General features: G+C 35.9%; 1 protein-coding gene across 1 annotated transcript in view; it reads left to right on the plus strand.

Moving 5' to 3' along the window:
* The first annotated feature begins 7,966 nt into the window (after positions 1-7,966).
* The window catches only part of LOC129223151 (uncharacterized), a 48,924-nt gene continuing 41,736 nt past the window's right edge, over positions 7,967-15,154 (plus strand). Inside the window, 2 exon segments of the mRNA XM_054857719.1 lie at positions 7,967-8,308; positions 11,574-12,000. Coding sequence (XP_054713694.1) covers positions 7,967-8,308; positions 11,574-12,000 — 769 coding nt within the window.

A 15,154-nucleotide genomic window follows, 5' to 3' on the forward strand; every position in this document is an offset into this window, starting at 1 on the left:
TTCATAAATGGAAACCAAGAGAAGAAAAAAGATTTTCCTAAAAGTAATGCCCTTGCAGTGGATGAAATTGTGTTTAAATGGTTTGTGACCGCAAGAAGCAAAAATATTCCGATTTCTGGCCCTATTTTACAAGAAAAGACGAAAGAAGCAGCTACTGAAATGGGTATAGAAAATTTCAAAGCTTCCAATGGATGGTTAGATCGTTTTCGAACGAGACATGATATCGTTTTTAAAAAAATATGTTGTGAATCCATGGATGTGGATGCTGACGTTTGCGAGAAATGGTTTGAGAAAGTGCCTAGTTTGATTGAAAATTATGAGCCATGTGACATTTATAACATTGATGAGACCGGTTTGTTTTATAGAACTCTGCCAGATAAAACCTTAACTTTACGGAAAGAAAACTGCTCTGGTGGCAAAATCTCCAAAGAACGCTTAACAGTTTTGTTGGGTGCCAGCATGGATGGTACAAAATTAAAACCAGTTGTCATCGGAAAAGCAGCCAGACCTCGGTGTTTTAAAGGACTGGATATAAAAAAATTACCTGTAGACTGGTATTCAAATAGAAGAGCGTGGATGACAACCAGTGTCATATCTGATTGGCTTGTAACTTTTGATAAGAAGTTGGGGAGAGAAAAAAGGCATATTGTTATTTTTATGGACAACGCGCCCTCCCATCCCAAAGACTTTCACTTGAAAAATATAGAAATAGTCTTCTTGCCAGCAAACACAACATCGAAATGCCAACCTATGGATGCTGGGATAATTCAAGCATTTAAAATTCAATACAGACAACTAGTTATGAAGCATTTAATCAATAAAATGGAAGAAACTAAAACAAGTAGCGAATTGTCCAAAACAATTGATGTGTTAGATGCAATCAGCTGGGTTAAGCACGCATGGAAGGAAGTTAAAAAAGAAACAATAGTAAGTTGCTTTAATCACGTTGGATTCAAAAAAGGATCTGCCACAGAGGAAATTGACAACGAAGTTGATTGTGACAATGATGGATCCGATTTGCAGTCGTTAATGCAACAAGCAGGGTTCACAAATGTGACCGCTGAAGACTATGCTCCCATCGACGACCAAGTTTTCACTGAAGAAAGCGAAACAGAAATTGCAAGCATAGTGCGCGAAATTAACGAAGATCATACAGTTGAGGATGACGATGAAGATGAACTGTCCGTAAAAGAAGACGTTAAAACAATTAAAAAATGTTAACGAAGCTTTAAGCGTATTAGATGGACTCAGGGAATTTTCAATTAAACACAACGATCCTAAAGGACTAGACTTGGTACAAGAACTTAAGATACATTTCGAAAATGAAAGACTTTCATCGATCAAAACATATCAACAGACATCAATCAAACAATTTTTTAAAAGTACAAATTAGGTATGTAATTTTTATGCGAACCTGTTATTTAAATCTCTTTGAGTGTTCAAAACTGTAATATTTGAATTTAACCTGATAAAATATTTGTTTATTATGTATATGTTGGTAAAAACTAGTAAATTAAAAAAAATCTATGCATATGAAAGAGTAGAATTCACACATATTCCATTTAAGATTTCAAAAAACATAAACAAATAACTAAAGTTAATTAAATTAAAAAAACCTCTGTAAAGCGGACACCCCTCTCTTACGGACAAAAAAGTTTGTCCCGTTAGTGTCCGTAATAGAGGGGTTTCACTGTATATACGTGTTGACTCGACGATATTCGTGTATACAGGAATTTTGTATTTCTACGTGTATATACCTACAAGTACGTGTGAACACAAGTAAATATGTGTATATACGATACATATTTGTAAACATGAGTTTATACGTATAAATACGTGTTATCCCGAGTATATTCGTGCACGGAGAGGAGATATGTTTAATTTCTAAGTGTATGTACAAATTTATTTGTGCATACACGAGTATATACGTATACACAAAGGAATATACGTACGGATACGTGTTAATCCGAGTATACTCGTGAACAGAGGTAAATTTGTATTTAAACGTATATATACATATTTATGCATGCATATACGAGAAAATACGTGTATATTCGAGTAAGTTCGTGTACAAGCGAGAATAGATTTCTAGGTTCTTTTTTTAGCCCGAGTATACTCGTGTACAATGGTACATTTGTATTTCTAGGTGTATATGCATATTTATGCGTTTATACATAAATAAATGCGTGTATAAACGAGTATGTACGTGAACACACGAGAGAATATGTGTATAGATACTTGTTACCCCGAATATACTCGTGTACAGAGAAATTTGCTTTGTATATACATATTTATGCGTGCATATAAGAGAATACGAGTATGTACGTATTCACACGAGTATATGCGTATAGATAAATGTTACACCGAGTATACTCGTGTGCAGAGGTCGTTGTATTTACACGAGAATATGCGTATAGATAAATGTTACACCGAGTATACTCGTGTGTAGAGGTACATTTGTATTTAAGATTGCATATACATTTTTATGCGTGCATACATGAGAAAATACAAGTATATACGAGTATGTACGTGCACACACAAGAATATGCGTATAGATACGTGTTTAACCCGAGTATACTCGAGTAGAGAGGTACATTTGTATTTTTGGTTAAAATACATATTTATGCGTGCATACACGAGTTAGTACGCGTATATACGAGTAAGTACGTGTATATACGAGTGTGTACGTGTATATACGGAACTGTACGGGTTAACCTGAGTACATTCGTGTCTACAGAAATTTTGTATCTCTACGTGCAAACAGAAGTAAATACGTGTATATACGAGTTCGTAAGTGTAAACACGAAATTTTACGTATAAATACGTATTTCCCGAGTCTATTAATGCACGGATTTATATTCAAACTTCTAAGTGTACACAATGCTTATCAGTACAGCGTTTACAGACTTTCAGGGCAATGCATGGTCGGAAACACTTTCCTGGCGCGGTAGTGACAACACCAATCACCAAAAAGACAAAACACGAATAAGAAAAGAGAACATGTTCAGAATCTTTAGTACAGCAAAAAACTAAGGAAAAAGATAATTAAGGGGCCAACGATCATCATCAAAGAAGGTGTTCGAAATTACGACCCCGCCCGTAATATCGAAATTTAGCAAAAATACCGGGCGGGTCCCGGTATTCCTGGTGGAACAAAAACCACGTGTTCGCATGCACCGTCATCTGATGCTTCGGTTTACGTAGCAACATCTGTTGTATGCACCAGACAAATCTTACCAGTATTTTTGCTGTATTAAAAATAATAAACATGTTTTCTCCTCTTAATCGTGCCCTGTCTTACGCTTTGTGTCGTCACTATCGCGTCTAGGTGCACTGTATCTGCTCTGAAAGTATGTAAACGCTGTACTGATACATCCTGTATACTTATTTATGTGTGTAAACACGAGTAAATACTTGTATATACGAGTATGTTCGTGTACATACTAGAATTTGTGTATGGATACGTGTTAACCCGACTAAACTCGCGTACAAAGGTAAATTTGTATTTAAACGTTTATATACATATTTATGCATGCATATACGAGAAAATACGTGTACAAACGAGTAAGTGCGATTCCACACGAGAAAAGACGTAAAGATACGTGTTTAATCTGAGTATACTCGTGTACAATGGTACATTTGTATTTCTACGCGTATATGCATATTTATGCATTTTTACACGAGTAAATACGTGTATATACGAGTGTGTACCTGTACACACGAGAATATGCGTATAGATACGTGTTACCCCAAGTGTATTCGTGTACAGAGGTAAATTAGCTTTTAAACGTGTATATATATATTCATGCGTGCATATAAGAAAAAATACTTGTATTTTCGAGTATGTACGTGTACAGACGAGAATATGCGTGTATATACTTTATTTAACCCGAGTATACTCGTGTACAGACGTACATTTGTATTTGTAAGTTAAAATACATATTTATGATGCATACACGAGTTAATGCGTGTATATACGAGTAAGTACGTGTATATACGAGTATGTGCGTGTATACACGTATTTAACTGTGTTAATCCGAGTATATACGTTTACACACTAATTTTGTATTTGCCACGTGTATGTAAATCAAAGTACGTGCAAACAAGTAAATACGTGTATATACGAGTATATAAGTGTAACTTGTTATCCCGAGTATATTGGTATACAGATGTATATTTTTATGTCCAAGTGTATGTCAATTGCAGATACAAAGAGGGTTCATGAAGGTCAGAACCCGCCCCCCCCCCCCCACACCGCGGGGAAAATTTTGAACGTTTGCTTGAAAAATACAAAAAAATATCGAAACCATGAGAAAATGTAATAATCTTTTTGAATTTTTTTTTTTTTTGGGGGGGGGGCATTACTGTAGAACCTCGATAATTTGAATTAATTGGAATCCGACCCAATCCGGAATATCGAAAATCCGGAGAATGAAAAAAATAAAACAAAATAAAACATACTCACTGAAAATCACCTTAAAAGGAAACACATAGAATTACAAATAAACAGTAAACATGTCTACTTTGTTATTACAAAGTCTGTAATCTTCTCCTGTGACAGTTCAATTTTTTCCCTATCGAGTAAAACAAATTGATTCAAAAGTTGCATTGCGAAGAAAATGGAACTCAATCAACGACATAACACGGTCTTGCCCGTGAGAGGGTTAAATAAATAATTATTATGGAATTTTGACGATCGCTCTTTAAATGTAAAGGGAAATCGGTCAAATCGATCGAGCCGGATTATCCGGTGATCCAGACTAACGGGGTCCGTGGCGCCGACTTCAAATTTGTAAGGTTTGTTTTTGAAAAATTTTCGTGTTTTAATAGGTTTTTTGAAGGTGGGGGAGCCCCCCAGAATATGAGGGACTTTCTTATTTAAGGAGGGGTATCCCCTTACGTAAGTTACTCAGAAACAGACCATGCATCAGCCATCTGGATTTAAAAAAATCAAACATTTTATTCCAATAAAACCAGAAGCAGTGTGGTCTACGGGGGGGCGGAGGGGGCGTGGTCAGTGGAAAGGTTGGTTCAAACTTAAAATTTTTAGCGCTTGTTTTTGAAAAAAATTTGTACTTATGTTTTTTTGGGGGGAGCCCCTTTCCCCCGTAGTTTGAGGGGGGTTCAATCTAAGGGGGGGGTATCCCCTTAAGTAAGTTACTTTGAAACAGAACAAGCATCGGCCATCTGGATAAAAAAATTCAAGCATTTTATTCGAATAAGATCAGAAGTGGTGTGGCCTACAGGGGGGGGATTAGTGGGGCGGGTGGCGCAGACTTCAAAATTTTAAGGTTTGTTTTTGGAAAATTTTCGCGTTTTTAACCACCCCCCATAATTTGAGTGGAGTGAATTTCTTTTTGAGAGGGGGCATCCCCTCATATAAGTAACTGCAATAGGGAATAGTCATCGGCTATCTGGGATATGAAAAAAATCAAGCCTTTATTCCAGTACTAGTGGTACCCGCACGGCTTTGCCCATAATAGAAAATTAAAAGGTCTTTTGGTCCGCCTGTATATTTACAAATAATGTATGGTGAATTTTATCGCCAATTGGCTTATGCCCATGTTATGGTTCCACGTTATGGTAATCTCGTCCATCTTATGATAATTTTGTTCCTAAAATCGGAATAGAAAAATAACCACATCGAATTTTCGAAAAATCGCTTCGAGGTGCACACCCCATGATAAACTAACTTTGCCAAATTTCATGAAAATCGGCCGAACAGTCTAAGCGCTATGCGCGTCAGAGATTCAGACATCCAGACATCCTCCAGACAGAGAGACTTTCAGCTTTATTATTAGTAAAGATTATGTGAAAAAGGGCTTAAAATTTTAATAAAAAATTAATAAAATCGAATTTTCGAAAAATCGCTTTGAGGTGCACACCCCCATGCTACAAACTAACTTTGTGCCAAATTTCATGAAAATTGGCTGAACGGTCTAGGCGCTATGCGCGTCACAGAGATCCACACATCCATACAGAGAGACTTTCAGGTTTGTTATTTAAAAAGAAAGGAAAAGGAGAAAGATAAAGAAGTAAAAAAAAGAAAGATAAAGAAAGATAATTTTCAGAACAAATTCTTTCCCATTTTATTAAATTTCTGTGAAAAATGGGCTTAAAATTGGAATAGAAAAAGAACAAAATCGAATTTTCGAAAAATCGCTTCAAGGTGCACACCACTATGCAACAAACTAACTGTGTGCCAAATTTCATGAAAATCGGCCGAACGGTCTAGGCGCTATGCGCGTCACAAAGATCCAGACATCAAGACATCCTCCGGACAGAGAGAATTTCAGCTTTATTATTATTAAAGATTGTGAAAAAGGGCTTAAAATTTTAATAGAAAATTAATAAAATGGAATTTTCGAAAAATCGCTTCGAGGTGCACACCCCCATGCTTCAAACTAATTGTGTGTCAAATTTTATGAAAATCGGCTGAACGGTCTAGGCGCTATGCGCGTCACAGAGATCCAAACATCCATACAGAGAGACTTTCAGGTTTGTTATTTAAAAAGAAAAGAAAAGGAGAAAGATAAAGAAGTAAAGAAAAGAAAGATAAAGAAAGATAATTTTCAGAACAAATTCTTTCCCATTTTATTAAATTTCTGTGAAAAATGGGCTTAAAATTGGAATAGAAAAAGAACAAAATCGAATTTTCGAAAAATCGCTTCGAGGTGCACACCACTATGCAACAAAACTAACTTTGTGCCAAATTTCATGAAAATCGGCCGAACGGTCTAGGCGCTATGCGCGTCACAGAGATCCAGACATCCAGACACATCCTACAGACATCCAGACATGCTCCGGGCAGAGAGAATTTCAGCTTTATTATTAGTAAAGATTATGTGAAAAAGGCCTTAAAATTTCAATAGAAAATTCATAAAATTGAATTTTCGAAAAATCGCTTCGAGGTGCACACCCCCATGCTACAAACTAACTTCGTGCCAAATTTCATGAAAATCGGCCGAACGGTCTAGGCGCTATGCGCGTCACAGAGATCCAGACATCCTACAGACATCCTCCCGACAGAGAGACTTTCAGCTTTATTATTAGTAAAGATAAAGAAGATAAAGATAAGGAGGACCAAAAGCAGTATTGTGTACCAAATGGGGGGGGGGGGTAGTGTGGGTCATGTCGCAAACTGCGTCACTTTAAAGGTTTTTTTTTTAAATATTATTGATTTTTTAAGGTCTTAAATCGGTGAGGGGGGCAGCCCCCAACCCCCAATGTCCCCCCGTAACACATTAGGAGCTACTTAATATTCATTGGGGGGAAGAAGAGAAAGGAACCCCTTAATGAATCCAAACGCAATCTGTAGTTTTAACAGTGTAGATATTTTTCAATCTGATTAGATTTAGTATAAATTTTAATCTGACGAAATTTAATCTGATTACTTTAGTTGACTAAATCAATCTGATTAAATTAGTTTGACTAAATTCAATCTGATTAATTTAATCTGAACTAAATCAATCTGAACTAAATTAGTTTTTTTAGTCAACTAACGAGTTAGTTTAAACTAACGTTAATCTTCGTCTGCAATTGAATTAAATTTTTAAAATATTAGTCTGAACTAAATGGGAGTCGGATTACTTTAGTCGATAGAGGATTTAGTTGATTAATGCCCAACACTGATACATAGGTGTCATAATATTTCATTAAAATTCATTAAAACGAATTTCACTGAAATTCGTTTCATAAAGTCAAAATCTACCGTAATATTAAATACTAGAAGGACAAAATCTTTAAGTACCAGTTTTTGAAACGTTCATTTTTGTGTGTGTGTGTGTGATTTTTAAAAGTTTTTCCAATGGAGCCGTCCTGACACTGAGGTCTAACATTGTTGTTATTGTTCTCTTCCTCTTAATTTCCACGCAAAGGAAAAGTTTTATTACTTTCTTTTTACCTGTATTGACATTGCTATTACTTTATGTTAAAGTATTGTTTTTGGAATAATAGTTTTCCGACAATGCATCGAAGCTATCCTCCTTCTCCAAGACTCTCGTCTGCCAGAGCAAACGATGAATCTTCGCTGGATGATTACGAGGAAGCATTCTTGGATGTCGAAGATGGTGAAGTGGAATTTGTCAACGAGCACATCTTAAGCCACTTCGAGTCCCCATCTCAAGTCGTAAACAACGAATCTCGGACGTCATCTGTGGCCACACCTGATTGGGAAGATCCTGAATCGTGGATGGCCAACAGCGAGAGTTTTCCGATCAGTACTCCAGGGAGCAGCAGTGGTGCGTCACCGCTTCTCACTGGAACCTCGAGTCAAGGGGTTTCACCAAAAGTCAACCCCAACTTTGAGGTAAGAATGCATGTGATGCGTAAGTAGTTTTCGTCACTCGCAGTACTTATCTGTATCAAAGCGACATCTGTATCAAAGCCCCAAAATGCATTTGAAACACAGTAAAGCATAATGTGCTTGTCAAATGAAGATACACTCAACCTTCGTATAATGTAATTAGCTGCGTTGTTCGACTTTGTCCGGTCTACCTTGAAAATGAAAATTGTGTCAAGTGACGTATGTTCAACAATCAGGCTTAAATAAAAGAAAAAAAAATCATCATGCAAAATTTCGCTTTCGAATAATGACGACAGATATTAAAATACTTATAATAAATTTAAATGAGAAAGAAAGAAACGATGGATTTAAAAAGCATAACCGAGGAAACAGGAATAATTCTGAAACTAAAATGAGGAAGAAGGAAAGAAACAATGAATTCAGAAAGCGTAACCGTGGAAATGCAAAATAAATGGTTAACAGCTTAAATGGATATGAGAGTTTTCGAATTTGATTTAAAACTGCTTGTAACTTTTTTTCTCTATAGATAGAAGCTTAGCGCTTCGACCATAGATCGAGATAGATCTGGAGTAAAAAATGTCGCTTTTTCCAATAGTTCCAAAAAGAAAACTGTGGGACAATTCCTTCAATTCTTATTGATAGCTTTAATGAAGAAAGTAGTGCCCGAATGTCAGCTAAGCCTAAGAATAATTTGAGTCAAAAACGCAGATATCTTCCGCCGTAATTAAGTTAGAGTATTGAAATAAAATGCGTAGAACGCAGAAAATTCTACTCTTTCCAACGATATATAATATTAAAATGTGAAAGTAATTTTTCACCCCCATGTTTTGGAATTTATGTGAATATTGGGCCTAAATTTGAATAAAAATAGAACGATTAATCGAATTTATACCGGTTCGTCGGTCTGTAAACCTCTTCGGGACTGAAAGAAACAAGCTGAAAATTTCAGTGAAATCGACTGGGTAGTTCTCGAGTCTTGCGCGTTCTAACACACAGACGCTTTTTGGAGACTTTATTTTATGCTATGTAGAAGTTGTGTCAACCTCAGTCGTTGATTCTTTACTTTGCGTCGTCTCATTGCCTTGCCTCTAGTTAGCTCTCAAAGCATCAGAAATTGATTTCCTTTCTGGAATTTAAAAAAATATATCAAAATGTTACGGTACCAAGGAATAAAAAATTGAACTCTAAAGACTTCAGAAAATTTCCAAGAACATGATAGCCAATTTCGGCGAATTCGAGCTATCGGCAGCTGACTTTATGTATGTTAGCTGTTCCTTAAAATTTCCTTGCTTCTTTTAAATTGAAATTTCACTGAGAAATGTTGATAAATTTCACTATGAAATGTAATTTTAGAGTGAAAAGGTTGAAAACAAAGAAAATCTGCTTGCATACGATTTATTTATATGCTAATTTCGAACGAAGATTTTGAACGCAAAATGTTCATTATTTGCATGTATCGAACTGCTTTGTTACAATTTCGATCTTACATTTGAACTCCGGTGCGACTAAGAGTTCTTGTTGAATTTGACTCCTATGCATACATTTTTGGAAAAAAAAAAAGAACTCAGGGATATTCGTCTCCTCCAAGAGCAATGGCTATGTCGCATCCCCAATGCTGCAAAGGCTCCCCAAGAGTAGGAGTCCACCTTCCGAAAAGCTAAAAATACCCTTCCCTCACCCCCTCCCCTCGAGGTTGGCACCCTTGAAAAACGTGTAAGAATCAGTTTTATACACTTTTTAGGGATAAAACAAATAGATAAGAATAAACATGCTTCGTAATGTCAAAAATAACCATATAAAATTATTTATCATACACATTGATCTAAAAGCTATTTTTAAGCACTTTTATTATACTTGGCCTGATAGTCACGGAGTAATTTGAGGCCTGATTTTGCTTTTATCTCAACATCTAGATCACTTAGAGAATTCGGGATTTCACTGAATGATTTGCTTAATCCTAAGGTACAACTTAACGCTGAAAAATTAAAATTCTAAAATAAAATTATTATTTTGCCTAGGATGCAAAACAGCAAATTTCATGTAATTTCCCCATTAATTTTTTAAATATAAAATCCATCGCTACAAATTTTGTTGCCTTGCAACAGTAATGTTAATAGCAATCATAATGAAAATTTTGAATCAAGGCTTCTCTGAAGCAAGCATGAAATGTATTCAATATCATTGCTTTCTTAGGATTTTTATCCTCATCTATGCCCATAATCGATAACGATGACGGGGCTAAGGACAGAGACATATTAAGATCTTTATCGCGAGTAACTTGTACGCTGTGAAACATAAAATACTTTGTAAAACCTTTTCATACATAAATGTTTCTAATAATTTAGCACATTAATATATCTTACAGAGGAACAAGGATACATTTTTAGGTCCCATTGCTTAAAGTTTTAGACACGTATGTAGGATTCGTTTTCTTTTAGTATGGAGCAGTTATATGAAAACTTAGGGTGACGTTTCGTGATGTTAACATTATTCTACTTCTGAAATACATTTACATTAAAAAGAATAAAATAACAGAATTTAAAAAAAAAAATACTAAGCACTTTTCATTATGCACTCAAAAGAATAAAATAACTTTTCTCGGTCAGAAAGGACAGTTTCAGTATTCTTGCAGTTTTCAATTATTCCAAGAAAATAACACAGTCATTTGAAACCAAACTTTCCCGTTTAAAAAAATATGCATGTTTCAACACTCAAATTTATGATTGAAAGCTAGATAATAAGAAATTCTCTGCATGACTTGAGCCGCACTTTTCTTCGTTTGTGGTGTCCTTTTCTTGGAATAATTGAAAACTTCAGGAATACTGAAAGTCTTTTCTGATCGAGAAAAGTTATTTTATCCTTTTGAGTGCATTATGAAAAGTTCTTACATGTATTACACACTTCCTTAACCGATAAGAGCAGCTAAATTCCTCATGTATAAATAAATTTCCGATAATCTTCAAAGTCGGCTGTACAACAAAAAGTCTAGCACACATTGCACAGTAATGATTACTTTTTTTAACCAATAGCTAAAGCTGTTCTCGCCATTGTTTAAAATTGTAAGGGTTGACTATACAGGATCCCCGAAAAATATACGACCTAGAGCCCTCTGATATCTAAATCGGGAACTGCTTCCAGGTTAGATTTGTTCCAACAATAGAGCATTTTCCTTCAAAGTTTAATCATAGTACGATGCTTTCATGATGTATGGGACACTTTTTTTTTTACAATTGAAGAAAGTTTAAAATGTGTGCTCTTTATTTTCTAGGCATTCCCATTCAGCATTCCTGAAGATCCAAACCAATCTTTGTCTTCCATCAGTGACGTTCTCCAAGTCGAAAAAGACTTCATGGAATATGTCATGTCTTTTCCGTTGGGAACAAGTCCTACCGTCCCATCTCATTTGTTGCCAGCTCGAAAGCCTCAAAACGACTCTAACAATCCCAAAGTAGGATTGGATCACTTGGACAATCTTTGCAAGTTGATGGAACAGCTTAGTGACTTGAAAGAAGCAAATATCAAACTCAAGCGAAGAGTTCAGTACTTGGAGGACATTAAAACTTTGCATGAAATACATAAAGAAATGGTTGGCGAGAACAAAATTTATAGCTCTGGTTTGAGTGAAGAAGAGGTTTTACAACTGAAAGAAAAGTACAATGAAGCTGGAGAAGATCTTGAAGTTTCTGATGGAGATCAAACTTATTTGGAAAATCCATGTCAAGTAAGAATATTTTTCGATTAATTAAACTGTTCAGTTATTTGTTTAATTAGAATCAAGGGAAAACATTTCAATTAATATATCATATTAAAAGTAAACTTAACTAATCCCTTTCAGTTTGTCCATCAATTGAGCACCAAGCGTGCTTGGGAACTAAACCCTAAGGACTCCACGTTCGGTTGACCACCTATCTGGAACATTTGTCTTGCATCCCAAAGTCCTTGGTCTCGTAAACTGAGATGGGCACAGTAGGCAATGGCACCTATGAGCTCTTGTGCCACTGAGTTTAGTTTAGTTTAACCCCCTTGCAGTTGGACAGTCCCAGAATTACGTGTTAAATGGACGAGATATCTCGTCAGGCTGAGTGGAGCATGCCCAACCCGGGAATCGAACCTGGGTCAGCAGCGTGGAAGCGCAAAGCGCTACCATCAAAGTAACAGTAACAAGGTTACGTTTTTTTTTTCTGAGGTTGCGATTAGTTTGAAATTGATTGTAAAATTTGAGTAAAGGAAATTTTTTAAATAAGTTAACTCGAGATGCAATCCCGGTATTAAATTTTTCTGCACTCCAAACACATTACTAGGCATTAGGATTTCCAATCCCGCGCCGAATTCAGTCCCGTGGAATTTGGGGATCGAGAAGGAGGCAATACCACGGGATCCCGCAAGATTGACTTTATTCTTCTAAAAGTTATATTTTCGCTTCATATAGAAAAAGTTGTGCTTTTTGGGAAAGACTGCTCTTGTTACATGAATTAGTAGTTTTCTCGATTTCCGTACACCATTTGTAGAGTACAGCAATGTCCCATTCCAATTAGCAATTAACGTTATACGCTAAAGTGTGCCTTTCTCTTCGTACGGGATGGGAAGGGATTTTTACCCCAAAAAAAAATGCGCTTGATGATGTGTCGCGTGTTTTGCCTTCATTGCAGTTGGTTTACGGAGTTTAAGTAATTTTGGATATATAGCAGAAGATCCCCATAAACTTCAAGAACTTCTAAAATAGATTTTTCTTTTATTACGGGAGTCATGTTTGACTTTTGCTCAAGAACTGCAAATTTAGGACAAAAACGGTGTATCTTTGATTTGTGTATTGCAGCATCCAATTTAACTTGCATTGAGGATACCCAACCTTGTTGATGCATAAACGTTGGTCATTGTATCAATGCATTTGGTTCATTACAGCAGGCAGAGTACGCTGATTTCTTTCACCAAGCCGCAGTCTCATTAAATGTTTTTGGATAACTTCGCTAATTTTACCTCTCACTTAAAAGATATTCAAAAACTTGAACTACTTAACGTACTGCGGGTCATCCTGTACTTCATCAAAGTTTCTGTCGCCGAAGGACGAATACAAGGAAGGGGCAATGGGGAGAGATCCTCCCTCCCTTGAGGGACTCCTCACCGGTAATTTTTTTGAAAATGAAGTTCAAAAAACGCAAATTTAGAATAGTTGCATTGTTGTTGGGAGAAGGGAGATTTGGGTTTGGAACCGTATCCCGAAACAGTTTCGGAATTAAAGTACAAAACCTTTCTGATTAATAATTTTAAATCAGTATACATAGAAAAAAGTAACTAATAAAAATCAATCGCCACTCCCTTGAAAACTTTCTGGATCCGTCCTTGCGTCGCCTCTTTTAGAATCGTGCCGAATATTGCAGATTAGTCAGCTAAGTCATCCAACATAATTTTTTCAGCGTAGCACCCACATTTATAATATCAGCTTCATGATGACAAAGACGTCGGCAGGCACTTTCTACAGGTTAGAGGAAAAATAATGTAAGGTTTTTCCTTGGAACTCCTTCAGTGAAAAATAGTGTGCACTTGTAGTAAGTTAATGGATTTGAGCGTTATCCTTAAGCTTACTGAAGCATTCCAACATTACATTCAGGCTACTCCAGCGGGTTTTGCAATCTGTAATGATCTTTCTCAATTTTTTCTTAGGTGCAATTTTCTTGGTTTAAATTTTAACGATGTTTTTCGAAAACGTTAATAATTTTTATGCAGTTTCTAAATTGCTGACGTATGAAAACAAAAACCTTGAATGAGAATAATTGTTCATTCTAAAAAAATATGCTCTCTATTTATTTTGTTCTTAAGTGGTAAATACATCTTTCATCATATGAGGTACTAAGTTTTTCTTGCTCTTCTTGCAGAAATACGAGGAAAGTGATTCAAAATTCAATATGTTTGTGAAAAGATTCGTTTCATGAGTGCAAAAGTTAGAAAACGTTTGCATGAAAAAACTTTGTGGGATTGGAAATCTTACGAGATTTTGCTTTCAAAATCGCGGGATCAATCCCGCTAAATTTTGTTTTTATTGGTTGACTATCTTTGAAGATAGCCGTCTTCGGTTACTTAGATGGTTCACCTTCATGAAAAAGTTTTTTTGAAGCTGAATAGAATAAACAACATTTCTTCTTTAACCCAGAAAGCCGCCTTTGGCAGTTGCTTTCATAAATATGACGATTTAACTTTTATTCTGGCTAATTTATGGGAACTCAGGGTACAAGGGGAGCAGCGTCGGCGTCGGCCAAATTACGCCAATATACGAAATGTCATGTTTATAGCTAGACCTAACCAATTTACTCGGAAACGCGCCAAGAATACACACACGCATAAACATCTCATTTTATTTTACAAGCAATAGATAATATAACAATTGTAATAGATAAAAGAATCGTGTGACGTCACTGCAGGAATCCTAAAGTCACATTCAGAGGCACGTCACTACAGCAGAAAATTTCTTCCTGTAGTATAAAACTTTGGCTAAATTATGTTTTAAAATGTGTTTTCAAACTCTTAAAAAATGTGTAAAAAACACCCTTAATATCCCCAAAAGTTGAATTTTCTATACTGGATCAAAAAATCAATCTGACGCAGTCAGTGGTGGAAAAAATTAAAAAGAAACAAAAAGCATCAATGACTTTTCTATTAAGTTGTCAAAAACAAGGCACCTAGGTACACAATTTCGGCAAAAACTACTCTTATACCATATTTCAGGAGTTCCTAAAGTGGGTGCCGCAGAGAGAGGCCGCCGTACCACGAAATGCCCACGGAATCAATCTATACTATAAAAAACTGCTCGTCTGTCTGTGTAAGTGTCTGTAACCCTATCTCCTCGGTACTGGC

Source organism: Uloborus diversus, chromosome 5 (genome assembly GCF_026930045.1).
Source record: "Uloborus diversus isolate 005 chromosome 5, Udiv.v.3.1, whole genome shotgun sequence".
Taxonomy (NCBI): domain Eukaryota; kingdom Metazoa; phylum Arthropoda; class Arachnida; order Araneae; family Uloboridae; genus Uloborus; species Uloborus diversus.